The sequence below is a fragment of the Elaeis guineensis genome, chromosome 12, assembly GCF_000442705.2.
Source record: "Elaeis guineensis isolate ETL-2024a chromosome 12, EG11, whole genome shotgun sequence".
In the NCBI taxonomy this organism is placed as follows: domain Eukaryota; kingdom Viridiplantae; phylum Streptophyta; class Magnoliopsida; order Arecales; family Arecaceae; genus Elaeis; species Elaeis guineensis.
In genome coordinates this window covers 14227514-14244992 of record NC_026004.2, presented here as the reverse complement: position 1 = coordinate 14244992, position 17479 = coordinate 14227514, and the positions used below count along the sequence as shown (strand labels likewise).

At 38.8% G+C, this 17479-nt stretch overlaps 2 protein-coding genes across 2 annotated transcripts; one reads left to right on the top strand and one right to left on the bottom strand.

Annotated features, from left to right (window-relative positions):
* The first annotated feature begins 185 nt into the window (after positions 1–185).
* On the top strand, positions 186–2268 carry LOC105055070 (thaumatin-like protein 1). Its single transcript, XM_010936776.4, has 3 exons — positions 186–513; positions 628–1303; positions 1925–2268. The coding sequence occupies exons 1-3, from the start codon at positions 222–224 to the stop codon at positions 2094–2096; spliced, it is 1140 nt and encodes a 379-aa protein (XP_010935078.1). The 5' UTR covers positions 186–221; the 3' UTR covers positions 2097–2268.
* A 5884-nt stretch (positions 2269–8152) lies between these two features.
* Positions 8153–16017, bottom strand: LOC105055072 (endoplasmin homolog). The gene is made up of 15 exons (XM_010936777.4): positions 15849–16017; positions 15547–15673; positions 15292–15445; positions 15110–15190; positions 14911–15022; positions 14679–14805; positions 14421–14559; positions 11323–11437; positions 11004–11203; positions 10617–10832; positions 10339–10504; positions 10073–10214; positions 9784–9934; positions 8937–9341; positions 8153–8652 (listed from the first exon to the last, which is right to left on the bottom strand). The coding sequence occupies exons 1-15, from the start codon at positions 15913–15915 to the stop codon at positions 8386–8388; spliced, it is 2469 nt and encodes an 822-aa protein (XP_010935079.1). The 5' UTR covers positions 15916–16017; the 3' UTR covers positions 8153–8385.
* Positions 16018–17479: the final 1462 nt, after the last annotated feature.

Below are 17479 nucleotides of genomic sequence, written 5' to 3'. Positions count from 1 at the left end.
GGTAAAGGAGGGCCACTTGGTTTTAAGCTTACACCACCCCCACTCCACTCTAAGTCACAAGAGATAACCTCCAAGGTCATACTTACCACGTCACCACATTTACTACAGAAATAAAGGAAGCACAACTCCATGGGCCCAAAGAATACTCCTCGATAACGTTAATATAAAGTTGTGGTAGGGGAAGTTGCCAAGTAGATTTCCTTCCTCCTCCGATGTAATATATGAGTGGTGGTGCGGTGACCAATTTATCCACCATTCTTCTTCCCTTACTGCCATCTATCACCACTCTAGAAGTCCCCGCCTTGGCTGCTCTTCCTCCCCCATCCTCCACCCTCTCCAACCTATCCCTACCACCATTTATACTTAGCCACCATTGCTCCATTTCCCGCAAGGCTCCTCTAACCTCTAATTGGATTCAGAAGCCACTCATAAACGCCAAATTAATGGATCCCTTCTTATCTCCCCCAACACCCATTCTCTCCCTCAGCCTTCTCCTCCTCCTCTTCTTCTTTGGTAATTAATTCGTCTTGTTTCCTCCATTCCACGCATTCCGTTTCGTTTCGGTTACAATCTGAGAATTTAGTGATGACTCGGTTTCATGATTTGGTTGCATGGATTTTTGTGCAGGGAGGATGGATTGCACCAAGTTCACATTTGTGAACAACTGCGGCTACACGGTGTGGCCGGGGGTGCTCGCCAATTCCGGCAACGCGAATCTGGACTCCACCGGCTTCACCCTCGCCGCCGGCGACTCCCGTGTCCTCCTCGCCCCCGCCGGCTGGTCCGGCCGATTCTGGGCCCGCACCGGCTGCAACTTCGACAGCTCCGGCCGCGGATCGTGCGCCACCGGCGACTGCGGGTCCGGCCAGGTGGAGTGCAACGGCGCCGGTGCCGCCCCGCCGGCGACCCTGGCGGAGTTCACCCTCGGCAAGGCCGGCGATAAGGACTACTACGACGTGAGCCTGGTGGACGGGTACAACCTGCCGGTGGTGGTGGACGCCGGCGGTGGGTGCGCCGCCACCGGATGCGTCGCGGACCTCAACCGCCGGTGCCCGTCGGAGCTGAGGGTCGGCGACGGCGAGGCGGCGGCGTGCCGGAGCGCCTGCGAGGCGTTCGGGAAGCCGGAGTTCTGCTGCAGCGGGGACTTCGGAAGCCCCGCCACGTGCCATCCATCCGTGTATTCGGAGGTGTTCAAGTCCGCGTGTCCCCGGTCGTACAGCTACGCGTACGACGACGCCACCAGCACATTCACCTGCACCGCCGGCGACTACTCCATTACCTTCTGCCCCAGATCCGGTCCAAGGTACACAATATTATTAGTATATATATTTTCTAGAATTTGCTAAATAAAGAATGAAATAATCGAAATCAATTTTGACAAGCTTAATTTGGGTTTCTCTTCTTCATTTACAGTCTTGTTTTAATCTTACCTAGCAGTTTGTGTTCTTTTCATTAATCGTCATCTTAAGGTACAACTTTTGTAGCATTTTGTACTTTTCCATTTATTGAATTTTTTTTTTAAAAAAAAATTATTGGAAGATTTCTTAAATGCTTGCTTGGAAAATTAGTGCTTCGTTGTTTTTTTCTTTTTTGTTTATTTTTGTTTCATTTGTCAAGCTTTATAACTTTGGCGTCATTCGAGGAAGGAGACGGGGAGAGAGAAGATAAGAAAGAGAAAAGGAGGCTTTGTTCTTCCTCTTTCCTCTTTTACTTGTTCTTTTCCCATCATGCATGGTGGTGCGCCCGTTTAGAAGCTAGTGGGCTGGTGGTCGTCGAGTCTAAAGTTTCTATAATTAAAAAGTCGAGAATATTTGGAAAAGTTGGATTCCAAGAGTGATTTTCTCAAAAAAATATATATTTCTTTTAATTAGCAATTGTTATATCAATTAAACTACATTGATTAACTACGGGTTAATTTTAACAGCCAGAAGTCGACGAAAAGTACTTCACGAAACACAACAGCAGTGTTGCAAAATGACTCTTGGCTCGCAGACCTAGCAACCGGAGACGCCAACTCAAGGAGGAGGGTGTCCGTATTACTACACGCCTCGTTAATTACTGGAACCATTTGTTGTCTCCTATTCCTTTTCATCTAACGTGGAGGAGTACACTTTCTTAATTTGGGGTATGGAAAAGGGTTCATTTTGCTTAGGTGCGTCATTATAATTCAGTTGGAACCTATCAAAATTCTAATTTAGGGCTACGGTATGATTTAGGGGTGTAAGATTTGATTTCAAATAGTGATGTTGGTTTATTGCTGTTAGTATTCATATGGTGTGATATGTGTTACACAAGATTTTTGTTGTGATAGTGATCATCTAATTTAGTTTTTTTTTTTTTTTTGATATATTTCATTGTATTCTTTAAATTATGTGACCATGGGCAAGAACTGTGCCAGATCACATCCAAGAATGTGAAACCATTGCATGTTACACACTTGAGCCAAGCTAATGCTCACATATTTAAGGCAAATCGCATTTAACTCATGACATTTGGACAAATCTCGATCTAAGCAACTAAAATTTAGCTTTGATGGATGTGTCGTAGAAAATAGTGTTGGAGCACTATTTCCAACTCAGGACAAAATGTAGGAAATTCTAGAAGCGAGAACACCCAGAGCACTATTTATAACGTATAATTAGACAACTAGCTTTGTCTCATCTGGTCAATATCAGGACTAATTTCAAGGTTGGGAACATCTCATATCCCTTCTACCTCTTCCTCCTTTTATCATTTTAGCCATTTTGGACCTTTGTAGACATGCTATTCAAATGGAGTAGCAGGGAGCATATAGAGCTTCAAAGTAACCCATAACAGCCAAGTAAGCACAAGCTCTCAAATAACCGGAAGAATGTGCCCATTGGATGCTAATAATTGGAAGAACGTGTATTTGGTTTGTAATCGGAATTAAAATAAAAATCAAAGTCACCATATCTTCCAACATATTTGCTTCGTAATCAGAATCAGAATAAGATTTGAATGCTAGAATAGAGTAAAGATTCGATTTTAAGAAATATTGAGGCATTTCCATCTAAATCTGAAATCAAAACGAGAATGAGGCTTTACCAAACAAATGATTAGATGGAACTCATATATTTTTATTTATATTCTCTCCAACCCAATATTCCCTCAACATCATTTGCTATATTTTTTTCCCCAACTTGAGCAACCCCAATTTGTATATATTTGTTTTTTTTTTTTTATGTAAAATATGGGAGCCCCATCAACAATATAATTCCAACAAATTGCTTCAAGAGTGGAGTGCACATTTAGTTTAGCTATTTGTGACAGAAACTTTGACCTTTCTGGAATATGACAGTGCAGAGTCAGTACGTAAGTGAATATAATCAATACTTTCTCCATTAACTTTCCAAGTTCAATTTCCTCTCAATAAAGTTGGTAAAAGATACAAACTAACATTCTGCAATACTTTTTCTCCAACAGAAGAATGTATTTGCACAAGTTGTGAGAATGACTGAATATTAACTAAGCTTAGCTCGAAGCAATCCATCCTACTGCACATCTAGAGTCCAATCAACCAATGTCATACAACTTAATGCCATTGACAAGCAGATTATATACCACAATGTATCTTATTGTCAAGATAATCCAAAATTGTTTGGCTTTGTAATATCTGATTATGCTCCGATAATGTAATATCAAAGTAGTCATGAAGTTGCTCCTATCAATTAAAACATAATTAAAATTATCAAACCCAAGCTTTAAGATTTTATTTTAATTACACATCCCCATCAAAGAAAACAATTTAGCTTGATAATAGTTAGCTTGGACACAGATAGATATTTAGATACGATAGATGAAAATGGTTTGGTTGAAATCATTTTATTTGGACATAGTTTCTTCTGGTCAAAAGAATTTGCCAGTAGTCTGGTTATTGTTTAGTGGCTCCCGAATATTATTAGATGGCATCTTACCTGTAATATTGCCAAGGTTTGACGCAAGGAACTCGTCCTCGTTGTTTTACACTAAATGGAGGAAGCAAAAATAGAGAGATCATTTTGCAATTCTTGGTTTGGCTTTCGCTTTACAAAAGTTAGAGATTCCATTCCAATTATTTCATTAAGGTCACTAAATTGATTAGGTTTTGGTGGTCTCCTTGAAATAATATAAATTAAAAAGTTAGGAATCACTATCTTGAGCCATGTTCAAGATTATCATATGTTAACGAAAGTTCCTCTTTTAAAGAGATTTGGTGCAACAGTAAAATTGCTCCATCATGATTTGAAGGTTACAGATTTAAAACATAGAAATAGCCTCTCTATATAACCCCCGGGTCCTGCAGAAGGGAGCCTCATGCAGTGGGAACTAAATATGTATGAAATGTATGGCAAACGAGGTAATATGTTTGAAAACAATAGTCCTTTTGTGATAAATGCTACATCCCTCTCTTCCTTGATTTCTGTTCTATTATTAAGTTCATCATGGCTACAAATCAAAAATTATCGTCCATTAAGTAGTGGCTTGTGAGTTAACAATTTCAATGATTGAAGTTGGCTGACTTGGCCCTTCCAAGTGTTGTCTTCTCTGGAACACTAACCCAATGCAATGGAAACCACTTTGACTCCTTCTTAGTGTCTCTTCTAACCCTTCCCTTTCCATCCCACACAAGCCTATATAACACTATGCCATATACTAATTAGCCCCAGCATGTCTGATATTTTATAGGGGTGTTCTCTGAAAAGACTATTCCTGAGCAATTGAAAGTAGACTTATTATCTGTTGAAACTTTCAAGCTTTTGGCTGAAGAAGCAACTATGTGGGGACAAGGAGAAACGAAGGAGCCAGCAGCCCCACAAGGCTTTGGCAGGTCTTATTCTGTATCTAGTGGTTTTATTGCTGATGATATCACTGTTCTAACTTGGATTTAGTGGCAGACTCTGTATCTTCATGACCGATCGATAGAATCAGACCTACTTTTCAGCAGATAAGATGACAATGGGTGGTCAAAGAAATCTCAACTATGGAAGGCTATATACCAGATAGACTCAACTCCATGTTATGGGTTCTTCAAAGGACATATCAACCACTCCAACTAATGGTTTCATCTTAAATTAGCATCACTACCATAAAAAAGCACACATTCATATTCCTGTTCCATTAAAACAAGAGGATTTCTTGGGTGCTAGTTAGGGAGGATTCTAAAAGGAACTTAGACTACTAGAATTGCATAGAACTTTACAAGTTGATAGAAATCATGTCCAGCCCTAAAAATCAGGGCCGGCCCTGAGGCAGGTCAAACTGGGCGACCGCCCCTGGCCCCAGGCCTAGACCTTGTATTGATGTTCCAATAGGGTACAAGGATGGCTTTCTATAATATTATAACAAGAAAAATAATTAAATAGGTTAATGGTGGGTTTTATACACTGCTTAACGAATATATCTATAAAAAATTATTGCATGTAGATTAATTTTTCAATGATAATTAATATTTAAAGTATGTTAATTTTTAATAGAGAAGGTCCCATTTTTTCATTTAGCTCTAGGTCTAAAAAATGTCAGGACCGATCCTGCTAAAAACTACCTGGTTGCACATGACAAAGAAAGAAAGAAATAAAGCAAGGCAGTATTCGTTTTGCAATGTTAAACCAACAAATAATCCTGGCACTGTGAAGAAATAGGATTTAGCCCACTTGAAATCTCTGTAAGGGAGCAGCTATCTAGGCACTTGACCTTCACCCCTAACCCGTGCTAGACTCATTTTTCTTCTGATCATCTGTGTGACTTGTTCAAAGTTTCATTTTAAATTTAGATTGAGCTGGGTCTTCACTAGACAATAAGCTCTAATATTAAAGAAGCAAAATTATTTTTCTTTTTCACTGGATGAGGACCATAGCCTGAGATAAACTGTCCTATTGGCATCTTCAATTGGTTCTCAAGTGAAATGAATACATGCATGAATTACATATTAATTCGAACGTTATAAGCAGACTCAACCAATGAAGTTTTATGGAAAAAAACAAGAGTTGGGCAATCCATATAATCACAAATAATCCAAGTGAACTTGATTCCTCTTTTGCCTCCAAACATATGATTAGAAAAGTACAAAGAATCAATCACACTGCCATTCACTTTATTCTCTTTTTCCTAATCTTTTATTTTTCTGGGGGGGCTGGGGGGCGGCGGCAGAGATTGAGCAAGGCCTAATTGATTTCATTGAGATACATTTCCATTCAGCTTGACTTCACATGTAGGATGCTTGGAAGCATTTTATTGGAAGACAGAAAGGAACCAGTCACATTTCCAAAGAGCTTAGTCAATATACTTCATGGAATCTACAATTCTTTGGTATTAGTTAACTATAACATCCACCAATGACGCCCTTTAAAATAATTTAGCATATGAGAGGAAGGATTTTTTGCTGCGTCAAAAGTTCTTGGTGCACTGACTGATCAAGGAATAAAGCTATAAAGAGAACGATCAAGAAGAGTAAATGAAACTCGTTTGGCCAGTAACCACCATTACAATACCAGTGAGCAATGTCAAAAATAATATAATCATTCATGATGAGAAACAGGAGACGATCAACTTCAGATAGTGGCAACAATGAAACTGTAGGCATACACATGATCGTCTTGGTTAAACCAAGTGTTGAGACATGTAGTCGCTTCGCAGTTGAGAGAGCAGAAGTTGACAGTGCATTTCTATTTTTGAGCAAAGAAGTAATTAAACATAGGAATAACTTTGCGATAAGTGCAGAAGTTCTTCACTGACAAACATTTTCAAATTTTATTGTTAAGGGGAAAAAAAAAAAGTAAAGGACATCAACCATATTCCAAGTGACTTATGAGGAAGATTATCAACAAAATTCTTTAATTAAAAAAAAGGTAAAAAAAAAAAAAAGAAAGAAAGAAAGAAGTTGCCGGTTCTACTTTGCTTTCAGCCTTGTTTGTGTTGTTTTATAAGACGACTTACATTCCAGTCGCGGGCATCAACCTATAGCAAAGGACAGTATCTACCTTCAACTTCTGATGTTTTTAATCATGCCAATTACGGTTATCTTCTAATTAGGGAATGTTTTTTTTTTCTTTTCTTTTCTTGTTGAGAACTAAGACGGGAGGAAGTCCAGTCAAAATCAGAGCGAGGGCGGACTTGGAACCAGATCATTGATTCCCACGCCTTAACGACCACCAATTGCACTAGCTAGCATCTCATTAGTGGATGTCAGATAGCAGGAATGGACTCAACATTCTAGACGGGAAAAGGAAAAAAGAAAAAAGAAAGAAAACTTATCCTTGAGTTGTTCAATCATCTTTGTTTGTGGTGGGTACATTTCCCCTTCTGCCTTGGTTTTCTGTCAATTCTAAGCCTGAGATCATCCTTTTTGTGTCAATCTATGTCTATGGAACAAAAGATTCTCTCTCAATTCACTTCAATCTTTTTCTTTCACACAAACTTGGTGCAAATCCATCTGCATTTTCACTCCAATTTCTAGGCTCAATCTTTTTGTCATTCACACAAGTTTAACTTCACTAGCAATAGGGCACTTGCAACACACGCTTAAGATAAAAAAATAAATTTTAAATTTTAAATTATATACATACAAATTTTTTTAAAAAAAGCGAAGGGAACAATGCAATCTCTAATTGTGTGCTGTTCATGCATCGTCATCTTAAAAAGGCTATTTAAAATCCAATCATTGTTTTCTTAACTCTTTTAAGAGCTAGGATTTGTAGGTGGTTAAGTGAAACTTACTCATGATGATAAGATCTTATTTATACTATGTAGTTTATGTGCATAGGGTAAGAAGTAAATCCGCAAATAAAAAGTTGCAACACCTCTCCACATATGAACAGCAGTATTTGGTGAAATGCAACATCATTATGTGATGGATCAAAGAACTAGTACAGTGGTCATCCAGAGATTAACAATCCATCTTGAATCCTATGGGCAGTATCGGTTCTAGAAGTACAAATATATCCATATACATGCAACATCACATGTTTAGGAATAAGAAACATTTAATCCACAGCATATTCCTGTTTTGGTTAGATGACCTTCGAATAATTTCAAGAAATAAAACAACGGAGAATTATCAGCATGTATCAGAAACAATCTATCATTGCAAGGGTTAAAAACTGACAGTTATGCAAACAAGACATATATAGACAACAGATAACAGGCAACAGACCGGTGCATAACAAAGCAAGAACACTTGCTGAGAGCTATAGATAGGCATAAAGTTTATCAACAGTACCAGTTATGGATCCAATTAACTACATTAACCTCAAAATCTCATTGATTATCCTTTACCGCACAGAAATCAGGCCTTAGAAGCCTTGTCCTGTTTCTGGATGGCTCTCCTATCAATGAGTATCAAAATCTCAAAACAAATAAGGGTTCTAGTCTTAAACACGAGCCACAAGCCTACAATTCATCTTTGACTGAAAATTGCTCTGCCTCCTCCTCAGCAGGATCGGCTTCAGTTCCCTTGGTAGTTGATTCCTTCTCTTCAGCCTCAGGTTCCTCAGAGTCATCCTCCTCTTCGACAGTAGCATCGGGACTGATGTCCAGGCTCTTCTGCACTGATTTGTAAATGCTTGATGCAAATTCCTTTGGGTCATTGAGGATGAATCCACTCTCCATGAGGGCTGTTTGGTATATGAGCTGTGCTGTCTGCTTCACGCTTTCATCCTGCAGATCGTGTGAAAAGCTTCCTTAGTTGAGTTCAAAGCAAAACCCATAAGAAATGGAGGAATTTCAGGTGGGAGAATAACGAAATGGGTCCACAGAAACGGGTTAGTTTAAGAATTTTAGAGTACTTATACAAGAATATTGAATGTCGAAAACCATTCGAACATTTCTTTATCTGAAAAAGTAACATAAAATAGGTTTTTTGATATAAAGTAAAATAAAATAGGTTGCAGAAAGAGAACCAGTGAGCGAAGGCCCAAACCCAATTGCATCAAAGTTAATACCTTAGGATCCTGAGCAACTCTCTCACGAAGTTCTTTGATAATAGGATGCCTGGGGTTAATCTCAAGAACTCTCTTGCCACGCATGTATGCTTGCTTGCTTGCATCAGAAAGAGTCTGGGACTGCATGATCTTCTCCATGTTTGCACTCCACCCATATTTTGATGTCACCACCACACAAGGGGTGTTGTCCAAACGGTTGCTTATCTTTACTGAGTCAACATTTTCACTGGAAAGAGCATTCTTCCACCAGTCGGTCAGCTCCTTGAAGGACTCCTTGAGCTCCTTAAGCTTTGAGTCCTTCCCAAGCTTGAGACCCTCCTTGGACACATTCTGGAATTTTTTGTCTTCATAGTCCATCAGGTATTGCATCAAGTATTCATCAACTGGATCAGTGAAGAATATAACCTGCCATTACAAATTTATCACAGTTTGAGAAAAAAAACGTTAAACAAATACATTACCAACATGAGGTACACGTACATGCATACCAAGGCACCTGAACAGAATATGCTTAAGTATGTGCTTTAACTAGTTCATGGTTTCATGAAAATCTCTGTGGATTCATATGTGCTAAAGCCAACTACAAGCTTTCTGAGACAACACTAATGGAAGCAACATTGATCTTCAATTATCATAGTCACCAAAAATTGCATGCTCCGAAAAAAATAAATAATGCTCGAACCACAAAATCCAGAATTGACGAATTCTATAACATTCAAAACCAGCAACATGCTTTAAATCTTAAAATCAAACAAAATATAAGAAATTAAGTATATCTTGTGCAATAGAACATTCTTGATCATCCACAGAACAATAAACATTGTGGTAAGATGACATCGTGTCTTACCTCGTAATCCTTTTTCGTAAGCCTCTCAAGGAATGGAGATTTCTCCAATTGTTCCTTGCTAGTTCCTGTAATGTAGAATATGTCCTTCTGTCCAGGCTTCATCCTGGAAATGTACTGATCCAGTGATGCAAGTTTGCCCTCAGACTTGGTACTGAAATGACAAACAGAAAGCGTAAGACTTACTGTTATTCCACAAAATCACAAAATTTCGAACTACAGCATACCCATTATTCATATATTTGTATCTATGTACGAATGCGCAAGAAGTTAGCATTAATAAAGGACAAACCTTTCAAATCTGAGGAGCTTGGCAAGGCGATTTCTGTTATGAGCATCCTCAATGATCCCAAGCTTAATGGATTTGCCAAACTCATTCCAGAATTTGGCATATTGCCCCTTTTTCTCATCATTCTCACTTTCTTTTTCTGTGTCTGGTTTTGAATAAGAAATTGGGATAATTCAACAATTAAAATAACTACCAAAATAATAAAAGAGGTCATACAAAACAAAAAGTAGAAACTTATTAAATTGTGCAGTGACAATCAATGAACATACCTGTCTTATCTTTGTTGCTGAACTCATCAGGATCCTCATCTGCAATCCGTCGAATCATATCAAGAGCTTTGCGAATTAATTTCTTCTTGATTGTCTTGAGACTGTTGTGCTGTTGAAGCATTTCTCGAGAAACATTAAGCGGTAATGTGTCTGAGTCAACAAGACCCTGTACACAAGAAAGGAATTAGGCATATGAACTGACATACAGACCACATGACAAATATTTGTAACTGACATACAGACCACATGACAAATATTTGTCAGTGCACTCTGCTTACCCTCAAAAAGCTAAGGTACTTGGGAAGAAGCTCATCAAATTCATCAGAGATGAAAACTCTTCTGACATACAGCTTCAAGTTGGACTTACGGGTGTTGTAGTAACTTTCATAGAGATCATGAGGAGCCTTGGGAGGCACAAACAGTAGTGCTTTGAACTCTACATCACCTTCAGCAGTAAAGTGACTCCAAGCAAAAGGATTCTCGTCACTGAAATCCTGGAATAACAGCAAGTGTAAGTCCATTAGAGACACAAGTAGCCAAAATCGAAGAAACAAATAAACTACCTTAGTAATAACTCCACTGAAGAAACAGAACTGAAAACAAAGTTAATGAAACAAAAACGGCTGAAACCCTAATTCCCAAGCTAGGTTGTATTAAAGATTTACCTTAACTAAGGAGTGGTAGAATTTTGAGTACTCCTGATCAGTAACTTCCTTAGGGTTGCGAAGCCAAATAGCCTTCATATCATTCAGCACTTCCCAATTGTAAGTTGTTTCCTTAACTGTCTTTTTCTTGGGCTTTTTCTCAGCATCTTCCTCTTCTGTTTCTTCCTCTTCGGTTTCTTTATCTTCAGAACTGGTTTCCGCTGTCATAAATAATAGAAACTCAAACATTCAGAGAACATGTTTGTAAACCAAAAATGGCATCATGATTTTATTCAATCTAAAGAATCTTCAAAGAGGGCAAATATCACAAGGCCAATACATGTTTCCTCATCACTAGATTCCTTCTCATCAGATGGAACTTCCACATCCACCTCTTTGCTTGCCCAGAGATAAATAGGGAAGTTTATGAATTCAGAATACTTCTTCACCAAGTCCTGCAATAAGGAAGCTTAAATGTAAGTCCGTAGAATTCCTGCTCAACTGTATGTCTGTAGAATTCTACTAGAACTGCAACTCAAAAATTAAGTTAAAAAAGAAAAAGATTTCACGGTAACATCTTTTCCTGCCCTTTTTGCTATAAAACAAAGTAATTTGCACCAAAATTCACGCTTATTATGCTAGTTGGTCATCTAGTCGCAAGTTGCCAGACTCAATCCCAAGTTCAATTACTTACTAAATGAAGATCTGGAGAAAAATAACTGTACAAAATTCAAGCTTATTATATGTTGAGCAATGAACATTGGAGGGACATGAGATTCTTCTCCCAGGATATGATCTTAAGCTTGCTAATTCTGCTAGATTTATATATCCCACAGCATAAAGTAATCGGCAATACTTCAAATCTAAACAGCAGTAAAAATATATGGCTGAAGTTAACTTTTTAGTTTGCATAATCGGAGCATTAACATAAAGATTGAAAAAGTCATCACCTAAAAGATCAGCTAGAAGATCAATAAGACCATATTTCAAATACAAATCTTTAAGTTTGAAAGTGTCCTAAAGCCCAAGTAGGTTGAAGAGGATGGTGCTCAGCCCCCACCAGCTGCTCAATGGACAGTTCTGAAACTCACGGAAGTTATTCAAAAAGATACAAGTTGTTTGCATATAAATCATAGCAAGTTTTTGAGTAAATATTTGATAATTCATGAGGAAATCAAACCATGTTAGAGTTACAAAAAGTAAGAAACAAGGTTTAAAATGGTGTTCTAGAGCATATGTAGGCCACTTTTGTGTTTAATACTTTACTAGGTAAACATCAAGAAAAGTTGTAATTCAAAATTCAAAGTAATCATCAGATACATAAAACATTCAAATTGGACGGTTCCTGATCGGACCAAGTTTCATGCAAAATAGGTGAAAAAAGTACCCAAATGAGAGCCACCAGGAGCAGACTCGGATCAAAAATTATGACAAGTTTCAGATACAGTTTGTATATAAATCATATGAGAGCTGAGCAGGATCCAAATTGAACTGAAACTAATACAATGTGTTTTTTCCATCCACACCCTTGCATTGTTAATCATCAATATATTTTGTTAATCGCAAAATCATTCACACTTGTTAACTGATCTTGTGCAGACTGTGCTGTTAAATATGCCTATATGTTGTTATACTTCTTTCTCACTTCTGTATTATGCCTGGATGCAGTTACATAACCAAACCTAAGCATGTTTCTTATGGCCTACGTTGAGCATTTTAAGGAATCTGAGGTAAGAAAATGATAATCCTAAACCAAAGCTTGCCCAACCCGAATGAAATGAATTGGGGTTGAATTCAAATTTCCAACCTGATCCAAATGTCAGGCATGCATGAACACTATCCCTATCTCACATTCATGCAGCCCTATATAGCTCCTCTCTGATCCTATTTTTTAATCATTACAATCTCAAAACTTCACAAGTTAGTTGGACACAAACTCAGAAAAACTTCATATTTGGCAAATGACTCACTGCTTATAAGCTGAGCAATTCGTTTCTGATGCAGGATATGGCTGTAAATTTTTTGCAAAACAGTGCGAATAAAATATACATCCAGTAAAGAAGAAAAAAGAAAATGTAAATTAACGGACAACACAGTAAGCATTTTTGTGTTCTAAGGTATGAAGGACTATAGTTTAGCGTGAAAACCCTTTGTATGGCATAATTAAACTCCTTTATCAGATATGGCGGAGGCATACTCAAACTACTGTCTAAAGTACAATATAGCTTTCTTTATGATCACACTCACATAATCAGGATCCAAAATTACTTCAGAACCAAAATCAAAATTGCAGATACATTTAGCAGAAAATCACATTACTTGTAGAATAATAGTTGGACAGACAAGCAAGATGAGATATTTTCAATAAACACGAGGAAACAGTCAACAACTTATATTTTTATACAATCTACAATTTATTAAGTATACTGCAAAAAAAAAGTGAAGCCATCAAATTCATAACAGTATGAGTTGTCAATAAAACAAACTACTGATTTTTAATTTCCTGTGGTATATGTGGATAATGATGTCATACCAATAATGATGAAAATGGGTCTCCATGGCATCCATGCATGTGGATATACTTGAATAAGTAAAACCTTCATTATAAATTTAAAAAACTTTAACGGGAACTTTTATGCTATGAGATATCTGTAGCTTGGGCAACAAACATCAAACTACAATGTTTTGTATGACAAGTGAAAAATGCTCTCCTCAAAAGGTGTTCAAAGAGTACATTAGTTATTACATTACTAACAAAAAAAATAACATATGTGAAATGGTGTAACTTATGCAATTTCAAAATCACTTATCGTCATGTTTTGCACATGGATATGATATAAACAAATGGGTGCAACATAATTATCTTTTTTTCTCTTTGTGAGATCTCCAGGATCGACCAAATCAATGTCAAATCGATAAGAACAACTCAAATATGACAAGATGCTGCCAGTTCAAAGTTTTTTTAGTCTATGATTGTGGCATGCAAGATCAGCGGTGGCAGATATGGCTATGTCTCATGAGTAGATGGGTGCAGGGACACTGTGCACCATGAGGGGCTCAAACTACTCAAAGGACATGCATGAACATGCCGCTGCTGTTTCTGTACCCTCTTCTTCATTTAGATTTTTCCTAATTTATTTATTGTTTTCTAGTGTAATTAATATAACTCATACACAGAGAATAACAGAACAATTATTTCTAACAACAATAAATGGAAAGATCTGGTAGTAGTACTAGCAGATAAAATTGTTATGTTTGGAAACAACAGGCAAGATCTGGCGGAATGTGAAATCTAGATAGACTACATGAATAACTAAGGACAACATCCTATCTTCTGGGAAAAACAAAAAGAAATACTGTTCCAGAAAGATAAAGCTAAAAACTTCCAATATAAACTTTAATCAATTGCAATTAAAATAAGCACCAGAATATACCCACCTTTAGCTTGTCTTCTTCCAAGTACTCCTTTGCTTCATCTCTGAGATGGAGCCTTATTTCTGTTCCACGTCCAAGGGGTTCATTCCATGTATCCTCAGAAATTGCAAATGCCCCATCAGCCTTAGACTCCCATACATATCTGAAAGACCACGAAGCAAAAACAGAATATCGTTAATCATTTGTCCAGAATAATTTACAGCACCAAGAGAAAACCTGCAGGGCAGATTACATATAAAATAAACGGCTATATATCCTTACTGTTTGTCATCATTATGCTTGCTAATGACTTCAACATAGTCAGCAACCAAATACACTGAGTAGAATCCCACACCAAACTGCCCAATGAGACTGAGATCACCCCCTGTCTGCATTTTCTCCATAAAAGCTGGACAATAGAATAATATAACCATTTAGAACAGTATGGACTTATTCATAATATTACAGCTATCACGAGGATTTACTTAAAAGTGAATGACAACAGTGACAATACCTGAAGTTCCAGACTTCGCGATGGTCCCTAAGTTCTTGATCAGATCTTCTTTTGTCATACCAATACCTCGGTCACGGATGGAGAGGATCTTCTTTTCCTTGTCTAACTTCATCTGCGTCCCATCATTAACATATGTTTAACCAACCGAAATCCTATAAGAACATGCTAAAAGTTCCCCCTTTTTTATGACACCACTCACCAGGATCTCAAGCTTTGTATTGTCGCCTTCCCCTAAGATGTCCTTGTTGGTGAGAGAAAGGAACCTGATCTTATCCAATGCCTACAACAATAATATATATATACATATAAAGAAATAAATAAATATCAAACGAAATACAAGTTTAACCAAAGAAGGGAGAAGGTTCGGAGGGATCCACTCACATCAGAGGCATTGGAGATGAGTTCTCTCAAGAAGATGTCCTTGTTGCTGTACAGGGAGTTGATAATTATATCAAGCAGCCGAGAAACTTCTGCTTGGAACTCGAATTTCTCTGCATTACTCCGCAAAGTCTTCCTCGAGATCGACTCCGCCTCTCTGAAAGTTAACAACAAATGAGAAATGATAGCATTTTTTCGAGTCCAAACAAATCAAACAGGGCAACAAAACAGAAAAGAAAACGAAACAGATCAAAATACCTCTTGGCGACATCAGGATCGGTGGACAGCCCGCCAGGAACGGCTCCGAGCTTCTCCTCCACCTTCGGTGGATCGACGAGCTCGTCCGAGTCGCCACTGTCCTCAGCATTCGCGTGTAGCTTACGACCTACAAGATCCGCAACATATCAAATCAAACCAGTCCCAAAATCCGAGAAATCGGCGGAATATCCCATACGGATCAAGAAAATCTCCACGATCTAAGAATCCAAGAACTAGAGGGTAACAATAACAGCAGAGATGATCCATAAACCCTAACCAAAATCCCTGGATCGGGAAACTACCTTGATCCGGGAGGAAGGAGAGGAGGAGAAGAAGGAGAAGAGCGGAAGGCAGCGCCCACTTCCTCATGGCTTTCTGACGCACCAACCGGAAGCCCGCTTCTGTAGAGACCTCTCTGGGGTCTGTGCTTGGGACTGACGGTCGCTTAAATGCGCAAAAGTTCTGAGAGGGCCAGCGACTTGAAGGGGTCTTCCAAGCTTGACTGACGCCGTGAAGATTAAGTCGATCATGCCAGCGTGGACGATCAGACGGACCAGCGATTGGTGGGTTGCCACGTGCTGCAATTCTAGTGGCTCTGTATGCGGTTGTGACGTGGAGAGAACCGGTACTGGTTCACGGTGGCGTTTTATCTCTACTTAATGGCCTTGAGGGGACCATAGCATCTGGGCCGTATATTAGGCGAACTTAATGAGAATGGACGGTTGTGATGGCTTCACGAGCATAAGGTGATGATGCTTCGCCCATGTATTTTTCGTCAGCGCAACGTGGCGAAAATTGGTTGGACGTCTTCTTGCCCCTTGACGTGGTTGCGGCCAATCCGCTTAACTTGTAGCCCTCGGAATGGAACCAATACTTGTGACCACTAACGTGGAACTTGCTCCTGCTGCAGCTCACGAGTTTGGCATTTTTTTTTTTTTCCCCTCCCTTTTTTTTCTAATTTTAAAAAATAAAACATTCATATACAACAAGTACAAATACAATCCAAAAAATCAAAAAAAAAATATTTCGAAAGAACTCCGATAAAATAAATACACCAGTCCAACTACCCCCTCCAAAGTGATCGACTATGTAACTCACGATCCAGTCAGCTATAGTGTTCGCCTCATGATAGACATATCTGATGTTCATGGAGGAGCACTCCACCAACAAGCACCAAATATCACGGACCAATAAGTTGGAGACTGCAGCGCCCCTATCTCTGAATCTAATTGATCACCGTCTTTGAATCTCCCTCCACCACCAGTTGGTCAACTTTAAGCACCAAACACGCAAAGGAGATGCCCTTCCAAACAGCTCAAAGCTTCATATCGAGAATGGTGGTCCTAAAGAGACGAACCCCACCAACAGCAATGAACCCAAAATTAGGATTTTTGATCACCAAACTGATGCCATCACTACTAGTTGTCACATTATCGTCAAAGTTAACCTTAAGGAAGGTCGAAGATGGAGGTTGTCCGATGATATAAACCCCACAGGATGCTATGAGAGCAAAAGAGTAGTCTCAGGTTTCTGACTCCTCAGAGTCAATCCAAACTGCAACGATCCATAATCTCAATTGCTTGGGATAAAATCCTCTCAAGCACAAATCCAGCCGACAGCCATCTTGCCTCAAAAAGAGCAATGTGCCGAGACAGCTGATGTGGTAAGCAATGTAGGCTGCCCTGATACCGATAGATCTTGTGCCCTCAAATTTCATACTCCAATGCAAAGACTCCAAAAAGGCCTAACCGAAACACTCCTCAGGAAGCATTACAGGAAGGAGGCTCGTCATCTAGGACACCCGACCCACACTCGAGCAGAGGAACAAGACATGCTCCATCATCTCCTCCTCCGATCCACAAGATGGACAAGCAACAAGAAAGTCCATCCCGTGGGCCCTCAACAAAGCTTTGGTAGGAAGCTGGCTCCAAGC

Bases quoted from the DNA above. Each gene is read 5' to 3' on its own strand.
- LOC105055070 (XM_010936776.4), top strand. From the start codon at position 222: ATGAGTGGTGGTGCGGTGACCAATTTATCCACCATTCTTCTTCCCTTA. The intron at 514-627 runs GTAATTAATTCG...ATTTTTGTGCAG, and splicing joins CCTCCTCCTCTTCTTCTTTG to GGAGGATGGATTGCACCAAG. The intron at 1,304-1,924 runs GTACACAATATT...TAATTTTAACAG, and splicing joins TGCCCCAGATCCGGTCCAAG to CCAGAAGTCGACGAAAAGTA.
- LOC105055072 (XM_010936777.4), bottom strand. From the start codon at position 15,915: ATGAGGAAGTGGGCGCTGCCTTCCGCTCTTCTCCTTCTTCTCCTCCTC. The intron at 15,446-15,546 runs GTATTTTGATCT...GTTAACTTTCAG, and splicing joins GATCCTGATGTCGCCAAGAG to AGAGGCGGAGTCGATCTCGA. The intron at 10,505-10,616 runs GTAAGCAGAGTG...TCTTGTGTACAG, and splicing joins AGTACCTTAGCTTTTTGAGG to GGTCTTGTTGACTCAGACAC.